This window comes from Schistocerca nitens, chromosome 1 (genome assembly GCF_023898315.1).
Source record: "Schistocerca nitens isolate TAMUIC-IGC-003100 chromosome 1, iqSchNite1.1, whole genome shotgun sequence".
Taxonomy (NCBI): domain Eukaryota; kingdom Metazoa; phylum Arthropoda; class Insecta; order Orthoptera; family Acrididae; genus Schistocerca; species Schistocerca nitens.
In genome coordinates, this window is record NC_064614.1 from 1,059,576,550 (window position 1) to 1,059,603,259 (window position 26,710).

General features: G+C 44.0%; 1 protein-coding gene across 2 annotated transcripts in view; it reads right to left on the minus strand.

Moving 5' to 3' along the window:
- Positions 1-940: 940 nt before the first annotated feature.
- Positions 941-26,710, minus strand: part of LOC126197697 (inter-alpha-trypsin inhibitor heavy chain H4-like) — a 189,209-nt gene continuing 163,439 nt past the window's right edge. For both annotated transcript variants that reach the window (XM_049934659.1, XM_049934657.1), the window contains 2 exons: positions 18,906-19,045; positions 941-1,305 (listed from right to left, as the gene is read on the minus strand). In XM_049934659.1, the coding sequence (XP_049790616.1) occupies positions 1,254-1,305; positions 18,906-19,045 (192 nt within the window). In that variant the 3' untranslated portion in view covers positions 941-1,253. The remainder of the gene's footprint in view (positions 1,306-18,905; positions 19,046-26,710) is intronic.

Below are 26,710 nucleotides of genomic sequence, written 5' to 3' on the forward strand. Positions count from 1 at the left end.
CATGTAATGTAGAGCATCGCATCTATTTATTAATACCTGAATATTGCTGTTTTTGCCGGCCGCGGTGGTCTAGCGGTTCTGGCGCTGCAGTCCGGAGCCGCGGGACTGCTACGGTCGCGGGTTCGAATCCCGCCTCGGGCATGGGTGTGTGTGATGTCCTTAGGTTAGTTAGGTTTAAGTAGTTCTCAGTTCTAGGGGACTTATGACCTAAGATGTTGAGTCCCATAGTGCTCAGAGCCATTGCTGTTTTGTCTGGACTTGGTCCATAAATAACCAAATGGCTAAATAAGCTTTGTGGCTCAAATGTTCAAATATTTTATGTTTTCAACATTGCAATTCCTCATGCTTAATGTACTTGTGGATTAGTAAGCTGAAAGATTCATTTATTTGCTCCTCTTGAATCGCGCGTTCCATGTCTGTCTGTATTAAATAACACGAACGATACGCAAAATTTCCATTCGTTATCGAGAGAAATGAAATAATGCCGTATACATTATTTAATATGGTCTCCCAGTGTTATGATGTTTTTCCAGAGTATAATCCGTCCCGGTAAACTGGCAAAGACTTATATTCCCAACAGGAACGCAGTAGTTCTACATTATTGCTGTAGTAATAGACAGGTTTAGTTTAAAATTTCAGTATAGTTCATGTTAATGTCTTCATTGTCACTGCCTAGTGCAAAGCTGCTCATTCCCATTTTTTTTAACGGGAAACATTAGGCATTGTCTTTTGATGGGCTTGTAAGCTGAAGACCGGTTACCAAGATCAATAAACTACTGAAGGACAACCGCAATTAATATTATAAATATTCACAAATAAGGAACTAAAGTGTAAGACATATATTTTGTTGCGACGACATTTTGGTGCGACGACAAACCGGAACTTAAGTAATAAAGTCGATATGAACAATTTTAGAGGACGTATAACGGGGAATATGGTCTATATAGAAAATTAAGATTTATTAACAATAAGAACAACAGTATGTTTACATGGTAACTAAATGTTACATTGAGTGTATTTCATTTTCCCGCCGTCCTCAGTACACCGCACACAACTGATGCACTTTGGCCTGTGTGTGCTCAGCACTAATCTTCATATTGTTGTCACCTGTGACGTTTGCCTGATTTGACACAGCTTGGAAACCTTCCACCGCTGTCCTGCACTGGAGCTACGCGATTACTGCAGACTTCCTACGGCGATCTGCTACCTTCCGTATGAGTGGCTGTCTTCTTGTTTCGCCGGGCCACTAATTCTTATGCTGCTGGTGTAACTGAGGTGTTGTCGGGACAACATACGCCGAGGAAACTGGAAAAAAGTAAACGCTAATTTAGACAGATTTTAGAGACGCACTTCAACAAATGGCTAAGGTTACAGATCAAAATACCGCAAATTTAATACATAGGCAAGGCCCTTTCCCTGGCCTATTGTGCTCGGTATTTTTCACTTCGGATCGCAGAAACATTAAAAACAATGAAATAGTATCAGCTGTAAAAGAATTCCGCTTCGGTAAATACAGGGTGATTCAAAAAGAATACCACAACTTTAAAAATGTGTATTTAATGAAAGAAACATAATATAACCTTCTGTTGTACATCATTACAAAGGGTATTTAAAAAGGTTTTTTTTTTCACTCAAAACAAGTTCAGAGATGTTCAATATGGCCCCCTCCAGACACACGAGCAATATCAACCCGATACTCCAACTCGTTCCACACTCTCTGTAGCATATCAGGCGTAACAGTTTGGATAGCTGCTGTTATTTTTCGTTTCAAACCATCAATGGTGGCTGGGAGAGGTGGCCGAAACACCATATCCTTAACATACCCCCATAAGAAAAAATCGCAGGGGGTAAGATCAGGGCTTCTTGGAGGCCAGTGATGAAGTGCTCTGTCACGGGCTGCCTGGCGGCCGATCCATCGCCTCGGGTAGTTGACGTTCAGGTAGTTACGGACAGATAAGTGCCAATGTGGTGGCGCTCCATCCTGCTGAAATATGAATTGTTGTGCTTCTTGTTCGAGCTGAGGGAACAGCCAATTCTCTAACATCTCCAGATACTGTAGTCCAGTTACAGTAGCACCTTCGAAGAAAAAGGGACCAAAAACTTTATTGGCTGAAATGGCACAGAAAACGTTCACCTTAGGCGAGTCACGTTCGTACTGAGTTGTTTCCAGCGGATTCTCAGTGCCCCATATACAGACATTGTGACGGTTGACTTTCCCGTTAGTGTGGAAAGTTGCTTCATCACTAAACACAATCTTTGAAACGAAAGATTCATCTGTTTCCATTTGAGCAAGGATAAAATCACAGAAATCGAACAAATGTACAACTAAATGAAACTTTATAGCTCCCTTAATTCGCCGACAGATAGTGCTTAGCTCTGCCTTTTGTCGTTGCAGAGTTTTAAATTCCTAAAGTTGTGGTATTCTTTTTGAATCACCCTGTACTTCGTGTTGGCAAATAGAACAGAGACAGCGAGGTAACTAAAAGAAAGGACGACTGTTCTCGGGATGCTTAGGATTCTCATCGATAAACAAATGGTAGCCTAGCATTGGCAGCTCCGACTGTGTTGCCGCTTTCGTTGTACAAAACATTGTGCCTGCCAGAAGGCGGTGAGCCGTTGCAGTTGGAGATTAGTTTAATGCAGGAGTGCTGAGCTTGTCGATCGCGATCTACGAGTCGATCGCTATGTTTTTAAGAGTCGATCTTCCAAAACCTTTCTACAAAATCTGTTTAAATGTGCTGCTTTTGTAAAATATGACTTCGTTGATAATGAATCTTCGCACGGTATTTGCAGGCGGTAAATCTGACAACACTGACTTCGCCTCTATCGTCTCCATTTGCTTTACGCCTCGTTTAACGCTCGTGCCAAGTAACAGTCTTTCCTCTTGCACAGTTACAGAAATGAAATGTGAAACACTTTCCCCAAATACAACCAGAGCAGTTGGATCAACAGACATCATTAAATCAAGAAACTGCAAAGAAGTACAGGGCCAACACGACAGCACTAAGATTTTGAAAACCAATTATCAAATTTCAGCGCAATGGAATCTGTTCTTCCTGTCATACCTCAACTTTTCCAAAAACGGGTGTGGAAGTCGTTATAAGTGGAATGACTACCCTTTTTCTCTTTTAGTGAGACTGATCTTGAAGAGGGAATAATTGATTTCAAAGTGACATTTCCTTAAGGTATTAATACAATGGAGATAGCTTTTGAAAACTAGTAAGTGTAAAAACCTACTCTAACGTTGTAAAAGTTACTTTGTTCGTATGTTTCATCGCTTTTTGGATCAACTTATCTATGTGAGACAGGATTTTCAACAATGAACGTAGTGAAATGTATGTGTAGAATTAAACTGACCGATCGTCGTCTTTCTGGATGTGTAAGGGTACCGCTGATAAATTATTCACCAGATTAGAAAAAACCAAGTATAGCACTAAAATTTTCATCATTTATAAAAATGTGTAATTTAATTTTTTCACACGTTAATGTCTTGGAAAATTGAGTGGTAGGCCTACAACTTTTGATGGTGAGAAAATTAACATTTTTGTATTTTGTGCGATTAAAATGGTTTATTTTCGCTATGGTGTTGTTTTATGCTTAAACCTTTATGAATTTTTAGTCAGTAGATCTCTGCATGGCCTAAATTGCTTGTAGTAGAACTCAAACCTAAAAAGGTTCATCACCTCTGATTTAAAATTTCTTTTTGCGTGCCCTACAATGTGCTACGAATACAGTCGAAACACTGACATCGGGCCGACACTATGGAGATCCACGCCTTACATCAGTTTCGGATGTTTGAGGTCATTTATGTAGGAAATAGAGACTTTCAGCGTCGTATTTGGGAGACTTTCAGCGTCGTATTTGTTACGAGTTATATATAGCTAATGAAATGAGGTAGGAAAATTTGGAAGTATTTAATACTGAGAGAGGAATTTTGGTGAATCAACGAAAGAAAAGTATGTCGGAGAGTTTGATAGTTTTCTAAGCATAACGCGATATGTTCAAACCTGTTTCCCCGACGGGGAAATTTAACCAGATTCGAAATAACGTAACTCTGGTCCAAATTAAAATAAGTACAGATTTTTCATATACTTAGAGACACTATAGGGAACTAAACCACATGTGAATTTCCGATTTTGGCGTGGTCTTTGATGAGCTAGTTATTACCACTAAAAGGGGCTTTCGATTTATATATTAGAAGAAACAATCTTATGAAAATATACTTACAGGTAAGCATAACTTAAAAGATTTAAAACTTGTATTACTGTATATTTCAAAAGTCTTCAACAAATTTGCAATATATAATCCGTATGACTGTTTTAAGCTTAAGGGCTGTGAAAGACACTGGATGAGCCTCAGGCGAACAAACTATTCACGCAAACTAAGTTGGCACACGGCTTGGTGCCTGACTGGAGCGACTGTAAATGGTCCACCGCATGGAGTGTCAACTTAGTTTGCGCATATAGTATTCTTGGTATGCACGCATCAGTAAACTAGAAGCACATAACGGTGTCGTTTTCTACCAGATGCTGTATCCAGATGACAAAATCAAAACGATCGTCTTAAATTCTGGGCGCGTCCTGTTTCAGTCGCAAGGCAAACGGACGAAGAAGCTACATTCAGTTGCGAGGAAAGACCAGGCTAATTGAGACCGGCAGGTCACAACAGAGGTAAAGTGGCATCGATTGAACTGTCTTCCACTAGAATTGTAACAGCTCGAAATCCAGTAATTTAAAAAGAAATGTTCAAAAATGTTAGTTTAATCTTGCTAAATTTTGCTGTCCTCTTAATCATTAGCCTGATTTATTATTGGGTTTTGTTTTACATTACCAGTTGATAATACATCGTTAACTTTAGCCATTGAACTTGTTACTGATAGTAATAATTAGCTGTCAAATAATAACAACTAATACCTGATTAACAGCATGGCGCAAGTACTGCGCAATATTTTCTTCACTCCAGGTAACAGAAGTTACAAATGACGGCAATGACGAATCTTTACACAGTTGTATTTGACAAATGTTTCTATCATGCATTGCACATCTGCGTAGAATTTGAGTGTGGTATGAAAATGCTATTAACAATGTGCACGTGTGTGTGTATGTTTCCCTTTTCATAATAGTCTTTGCTGTTGTGACTTGCATTGTATTTTGATTGCTTTCATCTTTGTTGTGTCGTGTTACTTGTTTCATACCATATATTGCCTCTGTTATGGAACCGTGGGAAAATAAATGTTTTGTTTTGAGTTTTAAAACTAGGCTATGTAAATCATTCGCGGAGTGTAATTTTAGCTGTGTGATTGAGTGGAGGAATTCGATTTAACGATGCCAGTTGAGAACATTTCTTCATCATATGAAACATGTAATACGCTATAAATAAAAAAAAAGTTTTAACTACCTAAATTTGTGACTGTCTATAAGTCAACGAAGCTCTAGTTTGCAGATTAATGTTTATTGTACAACGTTTAATGATAACAGTTTAGTTACGTCTAAAACCCAAATGTGATATTTAGCTGAGCTGCTTATATTAAATACTTGAACCGTTATGACTTTATATTATTCTGGTATCAAATATTCAGCTCGAAATAAGTCTCTTGCTTTGTATTTCAGAAGTTCTGTGGACCACGTAGTAGTGCTGTATTTTAGCTCGAATCAAAGTGTTCGACTCACGTCACAGTTAGGCAAACTCGGGCTTTTTTTTGAGATTCCGATCGCTGCATGGTATAGCGACTTCATGAGGGGTCATATCGTTATTAATATTTTGAAATTTAATCATAAAAATGATTTTGTAACAGGTACTGCCGTATATTATAGAGTGTAAGTTATATGTAAACACAGCCGTCAACAAACAAATAAAGTTTCACAATCGCGATTCATTCTAATTCTCGAGATTTAGCTCGTTCTCCAATCTAGTGACTCCTGAAGGTAGTATCTCCACAGCCCCGATATACCGTATTTCCGAAAGGTGGCAAAAACATGATTGATGCGCCCCTTCCCGAGCATATGAGATAGGACGTCAAAAGTTTAAAAACATCCATTGTTAAGAATAAGTTGAGTTTGTAGCTCGTTCTCCACTCTAGTGACTCCTGAAGGTAGTATCTCCACAGCCCGGATCTACCATATTTCCGAATCGGGGCAAAAACATGATTGGCGCGCCCCTCACCGAGCATTTGAGATGTCAAAAATCTAAAAACATCCATTGTTAAGAATATGTTGAGTTTGTGGCGCACATCTTTCTGAAGAGCTTGATATATATATATATATGTTCGACGAAATGTAAGACATGTTATTTGGTTGATGAGTGCTTTTCGGGTTATCAGCCGAGTGGTGGCGTCGTCTTGACGCAACGTTTCAATGAGTTTCGTACCCATCATCTTCGCCCATCATCTTCATTGAAACGTTGCGACAAGACGACGCCACCACTCGGCTGATAACCCGAGAAGAATTCACCAGTGGAATACGCCGAGAAAGACTGCAATCGCATGTTATTTGGTTTCAAGTGTGCCAAAGTGCAGTGCCACGCCTCTTCACACGACATTCTTGTATCGCAATTCACTGTATTTTGCTCTGTGGAATTGAATAGTATATATTTTCTAATGGAAGCCCTGAAGCCTATATTCAGGGCAGTGGAAATTAAAATGTTCGGTGATGCCTCTCCTGCTCCTACTCGGTCTGTTGACATCGTACGCCCGCCCGCGCCATAAAAAAAACAAAAAAAAAACAAAAAAAAAAACGCGGGATTAATACTGGGTGGGATTATTTAACCGAAAGAACAAGAACTCTTCAGGAAACTTGCACCCTTTTTGCCTGTTAGCTAATGACTTCCTGTTTTGTTTGACATAAAATTAAATTCAGAAAACATAAAACTAGTAAAGACAAGCTAGGAAGCACACTTATCTTCAATCCTTAGGTCCCAGCATTTTTTTCTCTCTAATCTTACTACAGCTTTGCATGGCATGCATTCTGCGAAAGAATCTCTTACCTCATCAAAGTTCGTCAAACGTTTCGCTACATGTAAAATCGAAATATCGTCTAATACTGAAAAACCTGTTAATACGAATAGTACCCAAGACTGGTGTGGTTTCTCGATCTGATTACCTCTGTGTTGTCACTGTCTGCTAGGCTAAAACGAAATAAGCCTTTCTGATATTGTAGCTACTGTAACACACGCCAAATAAGCGAGACTGTTTTGCCACAAATGTTCATTTTTATCTACCTCATTTACATATAATTCAAGAAGTACCAATATCGTGAGATCGAAAAGTAATAGTAGTAGCAGTACTAGGAGATTTTTATACAAATTTGGAATCGTCATATTGTTGCATGTAATTTGTGTGACGTCACTGTTTCTTCTCCTTCCTCATTCTAACAAACAATCTTGTCATCACTAATTCTGTGAGTATTCCTGCCACTGTCAAAACTTATTCGCCAGTTAACTTCACTAACCCTGCCAGAGCACTGGTTCAGTTATCCCGCTTTTATTCTCCAGTTAGGCATTATTACGCGTTCGTACAATGCGTTTTCCGCCCTTTTCTGAGTACAGAACTTAAGTGGCTGTTAACCGGGGAATGTAAAACTGGCCCTATGTGTAGCAATATGGCAAACATTTTCTGGCAACATTTCATTTTCTTGGAAACACCGAGAAGATTAATACGTAATCTTTCTTACCTGTTATCCCTGTTAGTCGTTCATTTCCACTCTGGTAGTCTGAGTGTATGGATTTCGCTAATAACACCGATCATTCACACACCCAATAAAACACATAAACAAACAGCGATTGGCATTCACTCCTTCGGGTTTGTTCGGGTCAGCTCACATAGTCCGTCCCCTTTTGTCTGCGGGGAAGTTTTTTTGTATTTTATATCTAGATACGACGGGGATTTCCGTGGCAGAGACATCATTATGCGTGCATTCAAAAATCAACTTATGATTCGTTCAGAAATCAACTTAGAATGTATTCAAAAACTAACAGGGATGTGTTTCAAAATCATATGAATAATCGCTAGTCCAAAGTGCGCTGAATGCTAACCGCTTTGTGAAACAGTACTTTTTTCTTCAAGAATATGAATTTGGCACCCCCTGAAATTGACACACAGTGGAAGATACCCTATTTGCCCTCCTCCCTCTCCCCCCGTACATCCGTCCCTGTATCTCCACAACTGGTCTTGCCACTGTTATTTACTCTTGCAATCACAGGTAAAGTCAGTTTAATATAATTTATTACGTTTATTAGTCATATAGTAACCAATAATTTTCTTCTTTGTTTCATCTGAATGTTACCGTTACGTTCTAAGGGTGATTTAGAACTAGTAACAAGTTTACACGTTATTCTGTATGAATGGCGATCAAAAGGCTCGTTGGCAACCCAAATGGTAAATTATTATAGTCGCTAACAACCAAGTAAAACATTATACTGGGCTGAGATAGGGTAACATTTTGGAAGAACAATATTTCCACAGTTGCTTGTTAACCTTACATATTAGAATCACCATAAATATTTATATTAAGCGTTCATAATTTCTATATGAGAACTCCCATTACAAATATGTTCAAATACAGCTGGACTTTGTACAGCGGTAGGATTTGTTGCCATTTCGATCTGTGTTCCACGAAATTGTCAGATATCGATCCGACTTATAACTTTTTCTTGTGGTGACTTTTTAGCTTCTCGCGATAGCCTGCTCTCTCGCCGCATGAGGCACATATCACGCAATTGTTCGAGCAACACTCGATACTGTGTTGAGGCTGGTAGCTTATCGGGAAATCTCGAACTCGTTCGACAGCGAGTATAGTTTACCCATCCCTGCCAAACAGCACAATACTGTCGACAATACAATAAATTTTGTTTCAGCTTAAGGACATCGACCGTACCTATCGAGTGTGTAATGTAATTCTGCTGAGAGTTTTGGTGTTTTAAATTTCAAGGCATAATATGAGAAACAAAAAGGTCAAACTACTGACAGCAACAACGTCATTTTGAAAAGTGGCAATGATTATTTCCACTGAAATTATTAAAGTATACGAGCAGTGCCCAACGGATGCCTTTTACCAATGGAAATTCCTTACATTCATAAAGAAAACTTAGCAATATCGTGTCAAACACACCATTTTGTTCTAGCTTAAACGAAGAATACTGATTTTTTCCTGCATATGATAATACTTCCCGAAATGTTTCTTTGTCGGCTTCACTGCAAACTAGAGGAAGAAGATGTTTTATGAACATTCTACACCGACGACAATGAAGACCTTGACCGAATCATACCAAAATTATACTCCAGTATTTCCATGCCTGTAGGATACGTTGACTAAAATTTCATCGGAGTGCAAGCTTCTTTTCAGTATGAAAAGGCTATTCCTACAGAAGGTGAATAGGCAGAAGAGAAAAGCCAAAATCTGGGCAGAGATAACGGGCAGTGTGTCACCACGAATCGCCGGAAGCAGATTATTGGCAGCAGTATTGAGATCTCTAATTACCTCTCGTCTTTCACCTCCGAGACCGTACTACTGGAAACAGAGGCTTCAGTGGTGTGGAGCCAGAATCAAATGGGACACTGACATTCTGTGGCTTTCGGTGATGACTCTCTCTTCTGGTTTTGGTGGTCAGATCGATGCCAACGCGTCCTGGTGAAACGTCACATGAAGCAACGATGCTTAAGGCCTAACTTCTCTAACTCCTGAAATCACGGTGTTCAGAGCTACTGTATACGACAACAAGTCTTATTTCGCAACTGTTGAATGGACGCTGAATGCTTGCCAGTATGTGTCAAAAAAATTTAAACCCAGTTGTCACATCCTCTATAACCAGGGTACCAAATGGCATATTCCAGCAGGATCAAGCAAAGTCCCACACGGTAGTTCACACCAAAAATATCTTGAGGAATGTGCCCATCCGCGAGTGGCCTACCCGCTCCCCATATTTGTCACTCTAGAGCATGCCCGCGATGTGACAAGAGGACGCGTACTTTCACACTAGCAATCTTTATGAAGTGATGCATGTATACACTCAAGAAAAAAATTATCCGTATGGGACGGAAGTAGGTAGAGATGTGATTACATGGTTCAGTTTCAGAAAAATTGGATGATTTATTCAAGAGAAAGAGGTTCACAAATTGAGCAAGTCTGTAGCATGTTGGTTCACCTCTTTCCTTATGCAAACAGTTATTGGACTTGACATTGATGACAGGGTTGTTGGATGTTAACCTGAGAGATATCGTGCCAAATTATCTCCAATTGGCGAGCTACATAGACAGACTCCCGAAATGGTTCGATGGCTTTGCCAATAATACTGCAAACTTCCTCTGCTGGGGAGAGATGCGGCAATTTGCTGGCTGAGTTAGAGTTTGGGAAGCATGAAGACCACCAGTGGTAACTCTCGATGTATTATCTTGCTGAAATGTAAGCCCACGATGACTTGCCATGAAGGGCAACAAAACGAGGCGAAGAATATCGTCGATGTACAGCTGTGCTGTAAGTGTGCCGGGCATGACACTCAAACGCATCTTGCTATGAAAAGAAATTGCACCTCACACCCTCAACTCTGGTTGTCGGGCTGTATGGTGAGCGACAGACAGGTTGCTACCACACCACCATCTGCGGCGACTCCCAACACGTCTTCGCTGGTCATCGTGATTCATTTCGAAGCGGGATTCATCACTGAATACAATTCTACTCCGCTCAACTAGATGCCAGACTGAAGACGTGTCTGGAAATGTTCCGGACAGCGGTGGAATTGCAACGTAACTGTCGTCCTCCATAAGGCATGATGGCCAGGAGTTTTCCATTGCAGGAACCCTTTATTTGTTATCCGTGGCACCCTTACAGCAAAGGTGTACGTTGACGACATTCTACGCCCCGTTTTGTTGACCTTCATGGCAAGCCATCTTGGGCTTACATTTCAGCAAGATAATGCCCGTGCGCATACGGCGAGAATTTATACTGCTTTTCTTCGTGCTTACCGAATCCGACCTTGGCCAGTAGGGTCACCAAGTGAGAACGTGTGAAGAATTATGGGCAGGGACCTCCAGCCATCTCGAAATTTTGACAATCTAACGCGCCAATGTGACAGAATTTGGCAAGATATCCCTTAGGAGGACATTCAGCAACTATGTCAATTAACAATAATTACTGCTTGTGTACAGGCTAAAGTGGGGTCAATGCATTACTGACCTGCTCAATTTCTTGCGTAAGTCATCCAATTTTTTCTGAAATTGTAATCATTTCTTTGTCTGTGCATGTACGTAACACCAACAGAGTTCTTTCCCAAACGGGTAATTCCTTCGTAGGCGTCGGTTTTTTTAACGATGTATTTTAAGAATAGCAAGAATTTCTTTAAGACAACATTGGGAGTCTGTTTTCTTCCATAACATAATGAATACGACAACGTATTCATGAACACTTTATTGTGATGTTGATGATGGACATTAGTTCCGAATGGAACGAAAGTTTGATCATTTAGTACCCGTTACGTGATTAACACCCTCACAAAGTGTGATAAATTTGAGAGTTGAGTCTCATCGTGTAACACTTTTTATTTATGTCAATACATTATGAAACATTATTTGAGGAGCTCCAAAATGCAGTCTAGTAAAATATTTCTCCTGAAAAAGATCTACACGTAACGAACGAAATATACGTAATGAATGCAATTAAATCCACCTGCGCCAATACGCAGCATATCTTGTTTCGGGAAGCATATCATCTTGTCTCATCTTCCGGCGAAGTGCCGGTGACTCACTGCTCCACTTCATCCCAAAGACATCGGAGGCAGCGGCGGGCATGTAAAACAAGTATGGTACCTCCAAGACGAATAAATGGTCATTCCAAGATCACGCGAATATCAGTCAGCTCCTGGTGTCCACCATACACCCAATACAGGCTGCGAAGCTACGCTGAGGGCCACTGTCTGATCAAGATTACCAAGGAATTTCAGCTACCTCCTTTATTATTTTGTCCTACATACCAAGCGGCCGAACAGATAAGTCTTTCTTTTTTTCAAATTCAATTCTGGGTTTAACCAACGGAGATTTATTTTCCTAAATAATTATTATGTACACTCCTGGAAATGGAAAAAAGAACACATTGACACCGGTGTGTCAGACCCACCATACTTGCTCCGGACACTGCGAGAGGGCTGTACAAGCAATGATCACACGCACGGCACAGCGGACACACCAGGAACCGCGGTGTTGGCCGTCGAATGGCGCTAGCTGCGCAGCATTTGTGCACCGCCGCCGTCAGTGTCAGCCAGTTTGCCGTGGCATACGGAGCTCCATCGCAGTCTTTAACACTGGTAGCATGCCGCGACAGCGTGGACGTGAACCGTATGTGCAGTTGACGGACTTTGAGCGAGGGCGTATAGTGGGCATGCGGGAGGCCGGGTGGACGTACCGCCGAATTGCTCAACACGTGGGGCGTGAGGTCTCCACAGTACATCGATGTTGTCGCCAGTGGTCGGCGGAAGGTGCACGTGCCCGTCGACCTGGGACCGGACCGCAGCGACGCACGGATGCACGCCAAGACCGTAGGATCCTACGCAGTGCCGTAGGGGACCGCACCGCCACTTCCCAGCAAATTAGGGACACTGTTGCTCCTGGGGTATCGGCGAGGACCATTCGCAACCGTCTCCATGAAGCTGGGCTACGGTCCCGCACACCGTTAGGCCGTCTTCCGCTCACGCCCCAACATCGTGCAGCCCGCCTCCAGTGGTGTCGCGACAGGCGTGAATGGAGGGACGAATGGAGACGTGTCGTCTTCAGCGATGAGAGTCGCTTCTGCCTTGGTGCCAATGATGGTCGTATGCGTGTTTGGCGCCGTGCAGGTGAGCGCCACAATCAGGACTGCATACGACCGAGGCACACAGGGCCAACACCCGGCATCATGGTGTGGGGAGCGATCTCCTACACTGGCCGTACACCACTGGTGATCGTCGAGGGGACACTGAATAGTGCACGGTACATCCAAACCGTCATCGAACCCGTCGTTGTACCATTCCTAGACCGGCAAGGGAACTTGCTGTTCCAACAGGACAATGCACGTCCGCATGTATCCCGTGCCACCCAACGTGCTCTAGAAGGTGTAAGTCAACTACCCTGGCCAGCAAGATCTCCGGATCTGTCCCCCATTGAGCATGTTTGGGACTGGATGAAGCGTCGTCTCACGCGGTCTGCACGTCCAGCACGAACGCTGGTCCAACTGAGGCGCCAGGTGGAAATGGCATGGCAAGCCGTTCCACAGGACTACATCCAGCATCTCTACGATCGTCTCCATGGGAGAATAGCAGCCTGCATTGCTGCGAAAGGTGGATATACACTGTACTAGTGCCGACATTGTGCATGCTCTGTTGCCTGTGTCTATGTGCCTGTGGTTCTGTCAGTGTGATCATGTGATGTATCTGACCCCAGGAATGTGTCAATAAAGTTTCCCGTTCCTGGGACAATGAATTCACGGTGTTCTTATTTCAATTTCCAGGAGTGTATAAGTGCAAGTAACGAGGTAACTACCCAATCCGACGTGTGTCCTCAAATTTTTTATACATGAAGAATACACTGAGAGAAACAATGTCAGAATTTCAGCAGCTAAGATACAGCGCAAGTACTTCTTTAAAATGCTGAAATTTGCCAAATTCATAATTTTTCAGTCGGCTGGAGAAACATACACCCCTTCGTAGCTGCAGCAGACAGTGCTTGCACAAGACGGCAGGCATGCATTCTTGTTGGCGGCACATCGGTAAACAGATAACATGACACACGAAACTTCCTGGCAGATTAAAACTGTGTGCCGGACCGAGACTCGAACTCGGGACCTTTGCCCTGTGCGGGCAAGTGCTCTACCAACTGAGCTACCCAAGCAAGCCTCACGACTCGTCCTCACAGCTTTTAATTCCGCCGGTACCTCGTCTCCTACCTTCCAAACTTCGCAGAAGCTCTCCTGCATACCTTGCAGAACTAGCACTCCTGGAAGAGAGGATATTGCGGAGACATGGCTTAGCCACAGCCTGGGGGATGTTTACAGAATGAAATTTTCACTCTGCAGCGGAGTGTGCGCTGATATGAAACTTCAAGTCAGATTAAAACTGTGTGCCGGACCGAGACTCGAACTCGGGACCTTTGCCTTTCACGGGCAAATGCTCTACCATCCTTTCATTCAGGAGTGCTATTCCTGCAAGGTTCACAGTAGAGCTTCCGTAATGTTTGGAAGATAAGAGACAACGTACTGGCGGAAGTAACGGTGTGAGGATGTCCAAGCTAGATCTTTCTGCCTTTCTGCTTTCTCTATAGCCATTGACAAACCTTGTGGAGCAGACGAAACTGCGGTAGCAGACAGATACTGTCTGATATTTTCACTCTGCAGCGGGGTGTGCGCTGATATGAAACTTCCTGGCAGATTAAAACTGTGTGCCAGACCGAGACTCGAACTCGAGACCTTTGCCTTTCGCGGGCAAATGCTCTACCATCCTTTCATTCAGGAGTGCTATTCCTGCAAGGTTCACAGTAGAGCTTCCGTAATGTTTGGAAGATAAGAGACAACGTACTGGCGGAAGTAACAGTGTGAGGATGTCCAAGCTAGATCTTTCTGCCTTTCTGCTTCCTCTATAGCCATTGACAAACCTTGTGGAGCAGATGAAACTGCGGTAGCAGACAGATACTGTCTGATATTTTCACTCTGCAGCGGGGTGTGCGCTGATATGAAACTTCCTGGCAGATTAAAACTGTGTGCCAGACCGACACTCGAACTCGGGACCTTTGCCTTTCACGGGCAAATGCTCTACCATCCTTTCATTCAGGAGTGCTATTCCTGCAAGGTTCACAGTAGAGCTTCCGTAATGTTTGGAAGATAAGAGACAACGTACTGGCGGAAGTAACGGTGTGAGGATGTCCAAGCTAGATCTTTCTGCCTTTCTGCTTCCTCTATAGCCATTGACAAACCTTGTGGAGCAGACGAAACTGCGGTAGCAGACAGCTACTGTCTGATATTTTCACTCTGCAGCGGGGTGTGCGCTGATATGAAACTTCCTGGCAGATTAAAACTGTGTGCCAGACCGAGATTCGAACTCGGGACCTTTGCCTTTCGCGGGCAAATGCTCTACCATCCTTTCATTCAGGAGTGCTAATCCTGCAAGGTTCACAGTAGAGCTTCCGTAATGTTTGGAAGATAAGAGACAACGTACTGGCGGAAGTAACGGTGTGAGGATGTCCAAGCTAGATCTTTCTGCCTTTCTGCTTCCTCTATAGCCATTGACAAACCTTGTGGAGCAGACGAAACTGCGGTAGCAGACAGCTACTGTCTGATATTTTCACTCTGCAGCGGGGTGTGCGCTGATATGAAACTTCCTGGCAGATTAAAACTGTGTGCCAGACCGACACTCGAACTCGGGACCTTTGCCTTTCGCGGGCAAATGCTCTACCATCCTTTCATTCAGGAGTGCTAATCCTGCAAGGTGCACAGTAGAGCTTCCGTAATGTTTGGCAGATAAGAGACAACGTACTGGCGGAAGTAACGGTGTGAGGATGTCCAAGCTAGATCTTTCTGCCTTTCTGCTTCCTCTATAGCCATTGACAAACCTTGTGGAGCAGACGAAACTACGGTAGCAGACAGCTACTGTCTGATATTTTCACTCTGCAGCGGGGTGTGCGCTGATATGAAATTTCCTGGCAGATTAAAACTGTGTGCCAGACCGAGACTCGAACTCGGGACCTTTGCCTTTCGCGGGCAAATGCTCTACCATCCTTTCATTCAGGAGTGCTATTCCTGCAAGGTTCACAGTAGAGCTTCCGTAATGTTTGGAAGATAAGAGACAACGTACTGGCGGAAGTAACGGTGTGAGGATGTCCAAGCTAGATCTTTCTGCCTTTCTGCTTCCTCTATAGCCATTGACAAACCTTGTGGAGCAGACGAAACTGCGGTAGCAGACAGCTACTGTCTGATATTTTCACTCTGCAGCGGGGTGTGCGCTGATATGAAACTTCCTGGCAGATTAAAACTGTGTGCCAGACCGAGACTCGAACTCGGGACCTTTGCCTTTCGCGGGCTAATGCTCTACCATCCTTTCATTCAGGAGTGCTATTCCTGCAAGGTTCACAGTAGAGCTTCCGTAATGTTTGGAAGATAAGAGACAACGTACTGGCGGAAGTAACGGTGTGAGGATGTCCAAGCTAGATCTTTCTGCCTTTCTGCTTCCTCTATAGCCATTGACAAACCTTGTGGAGCAGACGAAACTGCGGTAGCAGACAGCTACTGTCTGATATTTTCACTCTGCAGCGGGGTGTGCGCTGATATGAAACTTCCTGGCAGATTAAAACTGTGTGCCAGACCGAGACTCGAACTCGGGACCTTTGCCTTTCGCGGGCAAATGCTCTACCATCCTTTCATTCAGGAGTGCTATTCCTGCAAGGTTCACAGTAGAGCTTCCGTAATGTTTGGAAGATAAGAGACAACGTACTGGCGGAAGTAACGGTGTGAGGATGTCCAAGCTAGATCTTTCTGCCTTTCTGCTTCCTCTATAGCCATTGACAAACCTTGTGGAGCAGACGAAACTGCGGTAGCAGACAGCTACTGTCTGATATTTTCACTCTGCAGCGGGGTGTGCGCTGATATGAAACTTCCTGGCAGATTAAAACTGTGTGCCAGACCGAGACTCGAACTCGGGACCTTTGCCTTTCGCGGGCAAATGCTCTACCATCCTTTCATTCAGGAGTGCTATTCCTGCAAGGTTCACAGTAGAGCTTCCGTAATGTTTGGAAGATAAGAGACAACGTACTGGCGGAAGTAACGGTGTGAGGATGTCCAAGCTAGATCTTTCTGCCTTTCTGCTTCCTCTATAGCCATTGACAAACCTTGTGGAGCAGACGAAACTGCGGTAGCAGGCAGCTACTGTCTGATATTTTCACTCTGCAGCGAGGTGTGCGCTGATATGAAACTTCCTGGCAGATTAAAACTGTGTGCCAGACCGAGACTCGAACTCGGGACCTTTGCCTTTTTTTGTAGAGCACTTGCCCGCGAAAGGCAAAGGTCCCGAGTCCGAGTCTCGGTCTGGCACACAGTTTTAAACTGCCAGGAAGTTTCATATCAGCGCACACTCCCCTGCAGAGTGAAAATTTCATTCTGGAAACATGACACACCTTGATCTTAATGTGTAAAACGAATTTCAGTTTCCGTTGACCGTTACTCTGACGCAGTTGTTCACAGCAACTATTCGCTTGGATTGGCAGCTCATTTAGTATGCTTAGTAATTAGCAGCTGTCTTTGAGATATCGCTAAGTGTTAATGATGAAGATAAAACTGAATTAAATTTTCTTTGTGATTTCTTTGTATCTGCTTGCTAATAGCGTCTGCTTTTGTGTAGGTTCCAGAGTTTCACATTAATGTGGAATCCAGTCCATGTTTTCAATCTCTTAGAGATGAAATATGAAGAACGTGGTATGCAATTGATACCACCTCTTTCTCCTCAAGATCTACGTATGTGTTACTTATTAATTTCTAGGACATTGATTCCTGTAATGTCGACATTTCGTTAGATATTGTGGAAACATTAGGGGAAATAGGAAATAACTCGATCGATTCTGTGAATTGTGTTTTGAACTTTGATTGACGTGCGAATTTTTTGGAAATTTATGCTGAGGTGTTATGGGACCAAACTGCTGAGGTCATCACTCCGTAGCCTTAGACACTACTTGATCTAACTTAAACTAACTTACGTTAAGGACAAGACACACACCCATACCCGAGGGAGGACTCGGACCTCCTACGGGTGGAGCCGCGCGGACCGTGACAAGGCGCCCCAGACCACGCGGCTACGTGCTAATTAAAACCCAGAACAGAAACGTAGTACGGTATCTTCCAAGTCCAAAGAAAGCGTATACAGTAATAACTTCCAAAAGTCTGAACATCACTTGTGTAAATAGAAAAAAGATTTCTTTCTAAAGGTTTTAACACACACACACACACACACACATATATATATATATATATATATATATATATATATATATATATATATATATATATATATATATATATTCAAAAGCAGCTCATAACAAACACTGAGTGTGTTGTCAGAAATGTCTGCTCAGATAACATTTCACCACATTTTGTGTAATTGCATGTGAGCTGAATTAGAGAGAGAGGAAATTTGTGAAAAACTGAGTGAAAACAGAGCACTAAATAGCAATTGACTGAGACACCAACCAGGGACACAAAACAGGACGAAAAATGTAAGTACAGAAACGTACATAACCACTACCTTTGAAACAGCTCTCCACAAATACGCTATAATTTTCTTCATGGGTAGTTTGCAGACGACATGCTGTCACAAAAGCGACGAAAACGAGCACTAAAATAGATGTATGATAATACAATTCAGTAAGCGATGTAATTTTAAGGTGAGTGTCTAAACCAAACGAAGTAAATTGCAAATATTATATTTCTTAGGCCTGCTGCAGTTAAATTGTTATAAATGTGATATGGTACTTTACAGAAATACGACTTTGACTCACAAAAGTTGACACATTGGCATTGAAACATGTCTGGGTAAATATAAAATTAAACAAATTGTGTTTCCATAAGACTGATTTCCAAAGCAATCCAAATTTGTTTCTGTTTGGCGAAGAAGAGATTTATATGTACAAAGCTAATAATAATCAACTCTCATGTGTGGTTTTAGTGACTTGAGAAATTTTTATTATGTTGCTCAATTAATAGTTTCATAAAATAAGGTACACATCATGTTAGTGGACAAATCGGTGAAATAAAATTTCCTCACACGTCATTTCAGATATTATATGGGAGTGAAATTATACGTTCATAAAAATGCTGATTAGAGATCCCGCAATTTTTCAGAGTTAAGGAATCCTCCTCCCCATTAGCCTTAATTCGGTCCTGTAGACAACAAGTATATAAAGGCTGTCTCACCTGCCCTCAACGACGCACAGGTAACCGGAGAGGAAGACGTCCAGCCTCTCCTTGAACTCGGGGAGAACACAGGCGGCCAGGTGTCGACAAACGCCAGATCCGCCGGGCGGCGTGGTGCAGTTCTGGAAGCTGCCCTCAGTCTGGAACACACAGCATAGGCTGCAGTCAGCTGCCACATCTCGGACTTTCTAGTATCGTAAAGGTGTGCAGAACGGCCCAAAAACATGTACACTCGTTGATAATCAATGTTAATGGAACAAAATGCCATACCGTTACAATTCTTGAACAGGGGAGAGGTTTTTTTTATGTTATAGGTCTTATAATTAAAGTTTTCCGTGAGACATTTAAATCTCGTCTTTATCTGCGATAAACTAAGAACTTAAAATTTACGCCACTGCCAAGACTCCAACCTGGGTCTTCCTGCTTACTAGGCATAAACGTTAACCATTACACCACCGCAGCTATATTGCAAATATTGCTACACGAACTACACTCCTGGAAATGGAAAAAAGAACACATTGACACCGGTGTGTCAGACCCACCATACTTGCTCCGGACACTGCGAGAGGGCTGTACAAGCAATGATCACACGCACGGCACAGCGGACACACCAGGACCCGCGGTGTTGGCCGTCGAATGGCGCTAGCTGCGCAGCATTTGTGCACCGCCGCCGTCAGTGTCAGCCAGTTTGCCGTGGCATACGGAGCTCCATCGCAGTCTTTAACACTGGTAGCATGCCGCGACAGCGTGGACGTGAACCGTATGTGCAGTTGACGGACTTTGAGCGAGGGCGTATAGTGGGCATGCGGGAGGCCGGGTGGACGTACCGCCGAATTGCTCAACACGTGGGGCGTGAGGTCTCCACAGTACATCGATGTTGTCGCCAGTGGTCGGCGGAAGGTGCACGTGCCCGTCGACCTGGGACCGGACCGCAGCGACGCACGGATGCACGCCAAGACCGTAGGATCCTACGCAGTGCCGTAGGGGACCGCACCGCCACTTCCCAGCAAATTAGGGACACTGTTGCTCCTGGGGTATCGGCGAGGACCATTCGCAACCGTCTCCATGAAGCTGGGCTACGGTCCCGCACACCGTTAGGCCGTCTTCCGCTCACGCCCCAACATCGTGCAGCCCGACTCCAGTGGTGTCGCGACAGGCGTGAATGGAGGGACGAATGGAGACGTGTCGTCTTCAGCGATGAGAGTCGCTTCTGCCTTGGTGCCAATGATGGTCGTATGCGTGTTTGGCGCCGTGCAGGTGAGCGCCACAATCAGGACTGCATACGACCGAGGCACACAGGGCCAACACCCGGCATCATGGTGTGGGGAGCGATCTCCTACACTGGCCGTACACCACTGGTGATCGTCGAGGGGACACTGAATAGTGCACGGTACATCCAAACCGTCATCGAACCCATCGTTCTACCATTCCTCGACCGGCAAGGGAACTTGCTGTTCCAACAGGACAATGTACGTCCGCATGTATCCCGTGCCACCCAACGTGCTCTAGAAGGTGTAAGTCAACTACCCTGGCCAGCAAGATCTCCGGATCTGTCCCCCATTGAGCATGTTTGGGACTGGATGAAGCGTCGTCTCACGCGGTCTGCACGTCCAGCACGAACGCTGGTCCAACTGAGGCGCCAGGTGGAAATGGCATGGCAAGCCGTTCCACAGGACTACATCCAGCATCTCTACGATCGTCTCCATGGGAGAATAGCAGCCTGCATTGCTGCGAAAGGTGGATATACACTGTACTAGTGCCGACATTGTGCATGCTCTGTTGCCTGTGTCTATGTGCCTGTGGTTCTGTCAGTGTGATCATGTGATGTATCTGACCCCAGGAATGTGTCAATAAAGTTTCCCGTTCCTGGGACAATGAATTCACGGTGTTCTTATTTCAATTTCCAGGAGTGTATATACGTCGAGTACCCTCCCCAATACAGACTTCATTCCTTCAGCTTATTTTTCCCGGGCACTGGGTTCTCCTGCATTGGACTAGCACCCCTAGTAAGCAAGAAGACGTGGGTTCGAGACCGGTCGTGGCACAAATTTTAATTTCTTTCTTCTTCTTCCTTCATTATCGCAGATAAAGATCAGACTTAAATGTCTCAGGGAAAACTTTAATTATAAGATCTAAAACATCACCTATGGTACAGGACTTTCCCATTACGTCCAACGCTGGGGTGTCATTCCAATGCCGGATAGCCCTATCAATAGTGACAATGTAGGGGGAAAATAAACTGAAGATACGAATTGAAGTTTGTGTTGCGGAGGGCACTTGACTAGGGTAGCTCGTGTAACACTGTTCACTACTGCGCTGAGGTGGTGTAATGGTTAGCAATTCTGCCTAGTAAACAAGAAGGCACGGGTGCGAGTCCCGGCTGTGGAACAAATTTCAGTTTCTTTCTTCTGCTCACACCATTATCACAGCTGTTTTCTGTGTTCAAAGTGATCCCCATTAGCAGCCAAGCAACATCGGAGCCGCTGTATTGTTGACCGAACTACGGCGGTCAGTGTTGTCAGTATGACAGCCGCACACGACGCCTGGCTTCTGTTGATAATCTTCATTTTTCAAGGTCCCTCATAGGTAGAACTCAAGAGGTGTAATGTCTGGAGATCGTGGTAGGGTACTCAACAGCTACTATTCGACCTATTCATCGTCCATATAGATTTTCATCCAAGAGCCTCTGAAGCCTCTACGGCAGTGAGGTGGAGCGCCACCTTGTTATAGGTAATCTGTTTCATTTCCAAATACCTCTCGGTTAGCAGGTGAAGATGCAGCATATGAAGGTACACCTCTCCAGGTACGCTACCTTCAAAGAAGAACGGACCAATCAAACAGCATGATGGCAGAACACCCCACACATTGACATCCTGCAAAATTAACATGTTTGTCCACGTGAACATGAGTATTTTTAGTAGCCCAGTACGAGCAGTTGTGACGGTTTGCCGTGCAAATCAGTTTGAATTGCATCTCGTCAGACCAGACAATCATCCCTGCAAACCGTTTATCCTCGCGAGGCATGCCTTCAAAACAATCGCAGTACGCTATCCTTCGATTTGGGTTAACCTCATTCTTAGCGTGTGGCGATCTTGGAATGTACACTTTCCACTTTGCAGCCTTCAGAACTCGTCGTACTCTTGATCGGCTTAACCCGCCTCCACGTCCAACCTGCTTCACAGATTTTTGAGGTGACCTAGCAAAATGTTGCAACATAATAACACGGCAGCTGCACTTGTTAATGTTTTTGGTCAGCCAGACCTTTCCTTAGGCACATCCTGAACACTAGTGTCGGCTTCAAATTTATCCAGAATACGATAAATTGTTGTACGTGTTGGTGGCTGAGTTCCGTTCGATCTCCATCATGTTTTCGTACGCCCAGTACCACTTCAATACCGCTTTCCATTGCTGAAACGACGATATTACTTCATTCATTGCTACAGGGTCACCTGCTAGAAAACACGCACCGAGATCAATTGAGAATTAATGGGTTGCACTACCTCCCAATATTGTAACGATATCTCATTTTGTTGCAAGGATATTTCTCTGGCCCCTATGTAAAGGCTACTTTTTAGTGTGATAAGAGAGAGAGACATTGACTGATAGAAAATTTAAGCATCTGGATGAAATGAATCAATGTTGGCACAGTTTAATACAGGTACATATCGACAGAAAGTGAGCAAATGATTAGTGGTGCTATGATCTCTGATGGTCACAGCCGCAACCTCATTGCGTTAGTGTTGTCGTCATTTGACTATGTTACCAGGCCTTACAAAATGTACACCGCTGTCCATTAAAATTTGCAACACCATGAAGGTGGTGTGCAACGAACATCAAACTGGTGTGAAGTGTACAACTTGCTTGCCGCGCGGAGTGTCCGCGTGGTCTAAGTCGTCATTTCACGGATTTCGCGGCCCCTCCCGTCGGAGGTTCGAATCCTCCCTCAGGCGTGGGTGTTTGTGTTGTTCTTAGCACAAGTTAGCTTAAGTAGTGTGTAAGTTTAGGGACCGATGACTTCAGCAGTTTTGTGCCTTAGGAATTCATACATATCCGAACATTTTTTGTACTACATGCTTGTTTACGCAAATGGTTAAGAAAACAGCGCAACTGCACAACATAGCACAAAGTAGATAACGCCGTCTACATTCTGTAAATAAGGAAAGATTAGATAGCGTGTTTCTCATACAAAAATATGATTTCTAGTGTTGCTTTCTTGTGAAAAGATGGATTTATGCTTCAATGTAGCGAGATCTCTATCAGCGCATGTCGGTAGTCCACCGTCGGAGGATCACCCGCTTTCGAAACTGTGGTTTAACGTCTGCGACACTACTTTTCCCTTTGTTCAGGATCCCACGAATGTCTTTGAATATGGAATCTATCAGTAGAGGAGGACGATACACAACGCTATGAAGGATCCCAGTTGCCACCTGCGACTAGTGCCTGGTAGGACAAACATAATGTTCGCTCATCTGTGTAGGGTAGTACAGCCATTTCACGTGCCTGAGTCAGAAAGTAAACTTCAAGAAAAGTATCCACGAAGGAAGTGCGACGTCCTCTGGACCACTACTGAGTATCTGGTTGGCCACCAAGGGACGGCTACCCTTGACACGGCGGAAGGGAGAAGCGTGGGACGTGTTCCAGTTCTGCGTACATCATCACAATGGACGCACCCCTGATGGGGTCTCCGGGCAGGAGATCGAATTTTGCCACATTTCGTGGAACGGCGTAATGTTATGGGGATCCAGTGGGTACAAAACACGATCACCTCTGGTTCGCCTAAGTTACATTTATGACGTGGTAAAACTGTTGCTTGTGGCCTACGTTCGAGCACTCCAGACGTTATTATTCAACAAACTAATGCAAGACCATAAGTTCTACAGGTCTGTCAACCGTTAAAAACATCTCGTCATGGGTTACCGAGAGTCTGATTACTCTGGCATAGCCGCGCAGAGTGGCCGCGCTGTTAGAGGCGCCATGTCACTAACTGTGCGGCCCCTCCCGCTGGAGGTTCGAGTCCTCCCTCGCGCATGGGTGTGTGTGTTGTGCTTAGAGTAAGTTATTTTAAGTAGTGTGTAAGTCTAGGGACCGATGATCTCAGCAGTTTGGTGCCTTAGGAATTCACACACATTTGAACAATTCCGGCATATCGTTGAAGAAGCTTGTAATGGCGTACTGGTATGTGTCATCAAAGCTCAGTTCTGCTCGATGTCCATCGAGGTTAGAATCATTGTTGCTGCAAAAGGTGGCTGCCCAGTATATTAATTTTTGCACTCTGTACGCCACCCAGTCATCTACAAATTTAATCGTGTTCTTCCTACTATATTGCATTACACAATAAGTAAAATTTAATGTTTTGCTATCTTTTCTCCTGCTGCAGTTTTAATGACCAACAATACGTAGAGAAAGTGCGCTGCCCCGGAATGTTAGTGAGAACCACATCGGAGAATACCTCGTGATGGTGTGAGAAAACGTCAGCAGCACTTTGCGGAGTTTCACGGGGTGATTACTGTTGGCCAGTAAGGGGCAGTATTATCAGTTCGTGCATTATTTAAGTATCTGAGGTGCTCGCATATGACTTGCTGCTGGACTGAATGTTAACGTGAGGGAAGCCACAGGCATGGTCAACGTTCTGGTCAACCAGCTCTGACCACATTAAAGAAGGGTCGCCGTATTGTGCGCTAGACACAATGTTACCCATTCACTTCAGCACATGATATCAAGACACAAGCTGTCGATTCACTGAAACAAAACCGCACGATTTGTTGGGCACTGTCAGAAGCCAGGTTAGTGAATCTGTGTGAAGTGCTTACACTGCCGTTAACACCACAACACAGAGAGCTGCGTTTTGAAAGACATCCCGAAAGTATAGACTTCCGACTAATGGCGTAGAATAATTTTGAACCAAGAATCTCGGCTCTGCACTAACTGGAATGATTATTATCAGAGATTATGAAGTCCTCGAAGGGACATAGACCAATTGTACCAATGTTCTGGAGCGAGAGGTCGGTATTACCGCAAGTGTTATTGTGTGGCGAGCCATCGGGTGCGACTTCAGGTCACTTCTAGTAGGCCGGCCGAAGTGCCCGAGCGGTTCTAGGCGCTTCAGTCTGGAACCGCGCGACCGCTAAGGTCGCAGGTTCGAATCCTGCCTCGGGCATGGATGTGTGTGATGTCCTTAGGTTGGTTAAGTTTAAGTAGTTCTAAGTTCTAGGGGACTGATGACCTCAGATGTTAAGTCCCATAGTGCTCAGAGCCATTTGAAACATTTTTGATCTTCTGGTAGTCCCAGTGACCTCTGGCGGCACAGAGGTGGCTCACAGACGCTCTGCGTTCTCAGATGTTTCCTACCATTAAACTGTATGTCGGTACCATCTTTCAACAGGACAATACTCATCCACACACTGCACGTTATTGTCTTAAATGGTTGGATGATGTTGAAGTAGCCAGCAAGATCTCCCAATTAGTCCCATGTGTGGGACCAAGGATGTCAAATCTATACCGGAATCAACATAGGGGCTATGGAGGGCCAGATTCAGTAGTTACAGAACAATGTATTGCGAATACATGGAAATAAGGATCCTTTATAGTGTGGTTATATCATAGCGGAACAAATACTGGTAGCATTTACTTCTGTAAAATATCTGGGAGTATGCGTGCGGAACGATTTGAAGTGGAATGATCATATAAAATTAATTGTTGGTAAGGCGGGTGCCAGGTTGAGATTCATTGGGAGAGTCCTTAGAAAATGTAGTCCATCATCAAAGGAGGTGGCTTACAAAACACTCGTTCGACCTATGCTTGAGTATTGCTCATCAGTGTGAGATCCGTAGCAGGTCGGGTTGACAGAGGAGATAGAGAAGATTCAAAGAAGAGCGGCGCGTTTCGTCACAGGGTTATTTGGTAAGCGTGATAGCGTTACGGAGATGTTTAGCAAACTCTAGTGGCAGACTCTGCAAGAGAGGCGTTCTGCATCACGGTGTAGCTTGCTGTGTAGGTTTCGAGAGGGTGCGTTTCTGGATGAGGTATCGAATATATTGCTTCCCCCTACTTATACCTCCCGAGGAGATCACGAGTGTAAAATTAGAGAGATTCGAGCGCCCACGGAGGCTTTCCGGCAGTCGTTATTCCCGCGAACCATACGCGACTGGAACAGGAAAGGGAGGTAACGACAGTGGCAGGTCAAGTGCCCCCCGCCACACACCGTTGGCTTGCGGAGTATAATTGTAGATGTAGATACGACTGTACTATACCTTTACCATCCGAATCAAAGTATGTATCTACACCCAACAGGTTATAAGATCCAGAAGAGGGACCATCAGCGTGCTTGTATTGCCAATTTCACCGTGCATTTCACTTTATTCACAAAAATAAAGTCAGATAATATCTCAGTGCATCAGGTTTCGTTCAAAAGCACTTAAAACAAGTACAGTGATATATAGAGCTTTTCACGAACTGTAGAACAATGTTAAATGAGATGAACAGTTACGTTTTACAGACCATACTTGCTTTGCTACCTCTGTTGAAACGAGAGTTAGGAATACTGACCACGCAACAAAATTACGTGCTTATCTGTGTATTATCATTTGCCGCAAACCTCGTTTTGATATCTTAAGCCGTTCACGAAATAAAATGGTATTACGTCTTACGCTATTTACCTTGCATATACGGTGGTTTGAGTGAATAGTGAGACAGAATGTAGTACCGGGCCATGTGGATACTGGCCGAGGACCATGACTGATCACGTTGTGACTTGCGTAGTTACGTGCATCACTATGGAAATGTGCCCGTAATTTAGCGTGCACTTA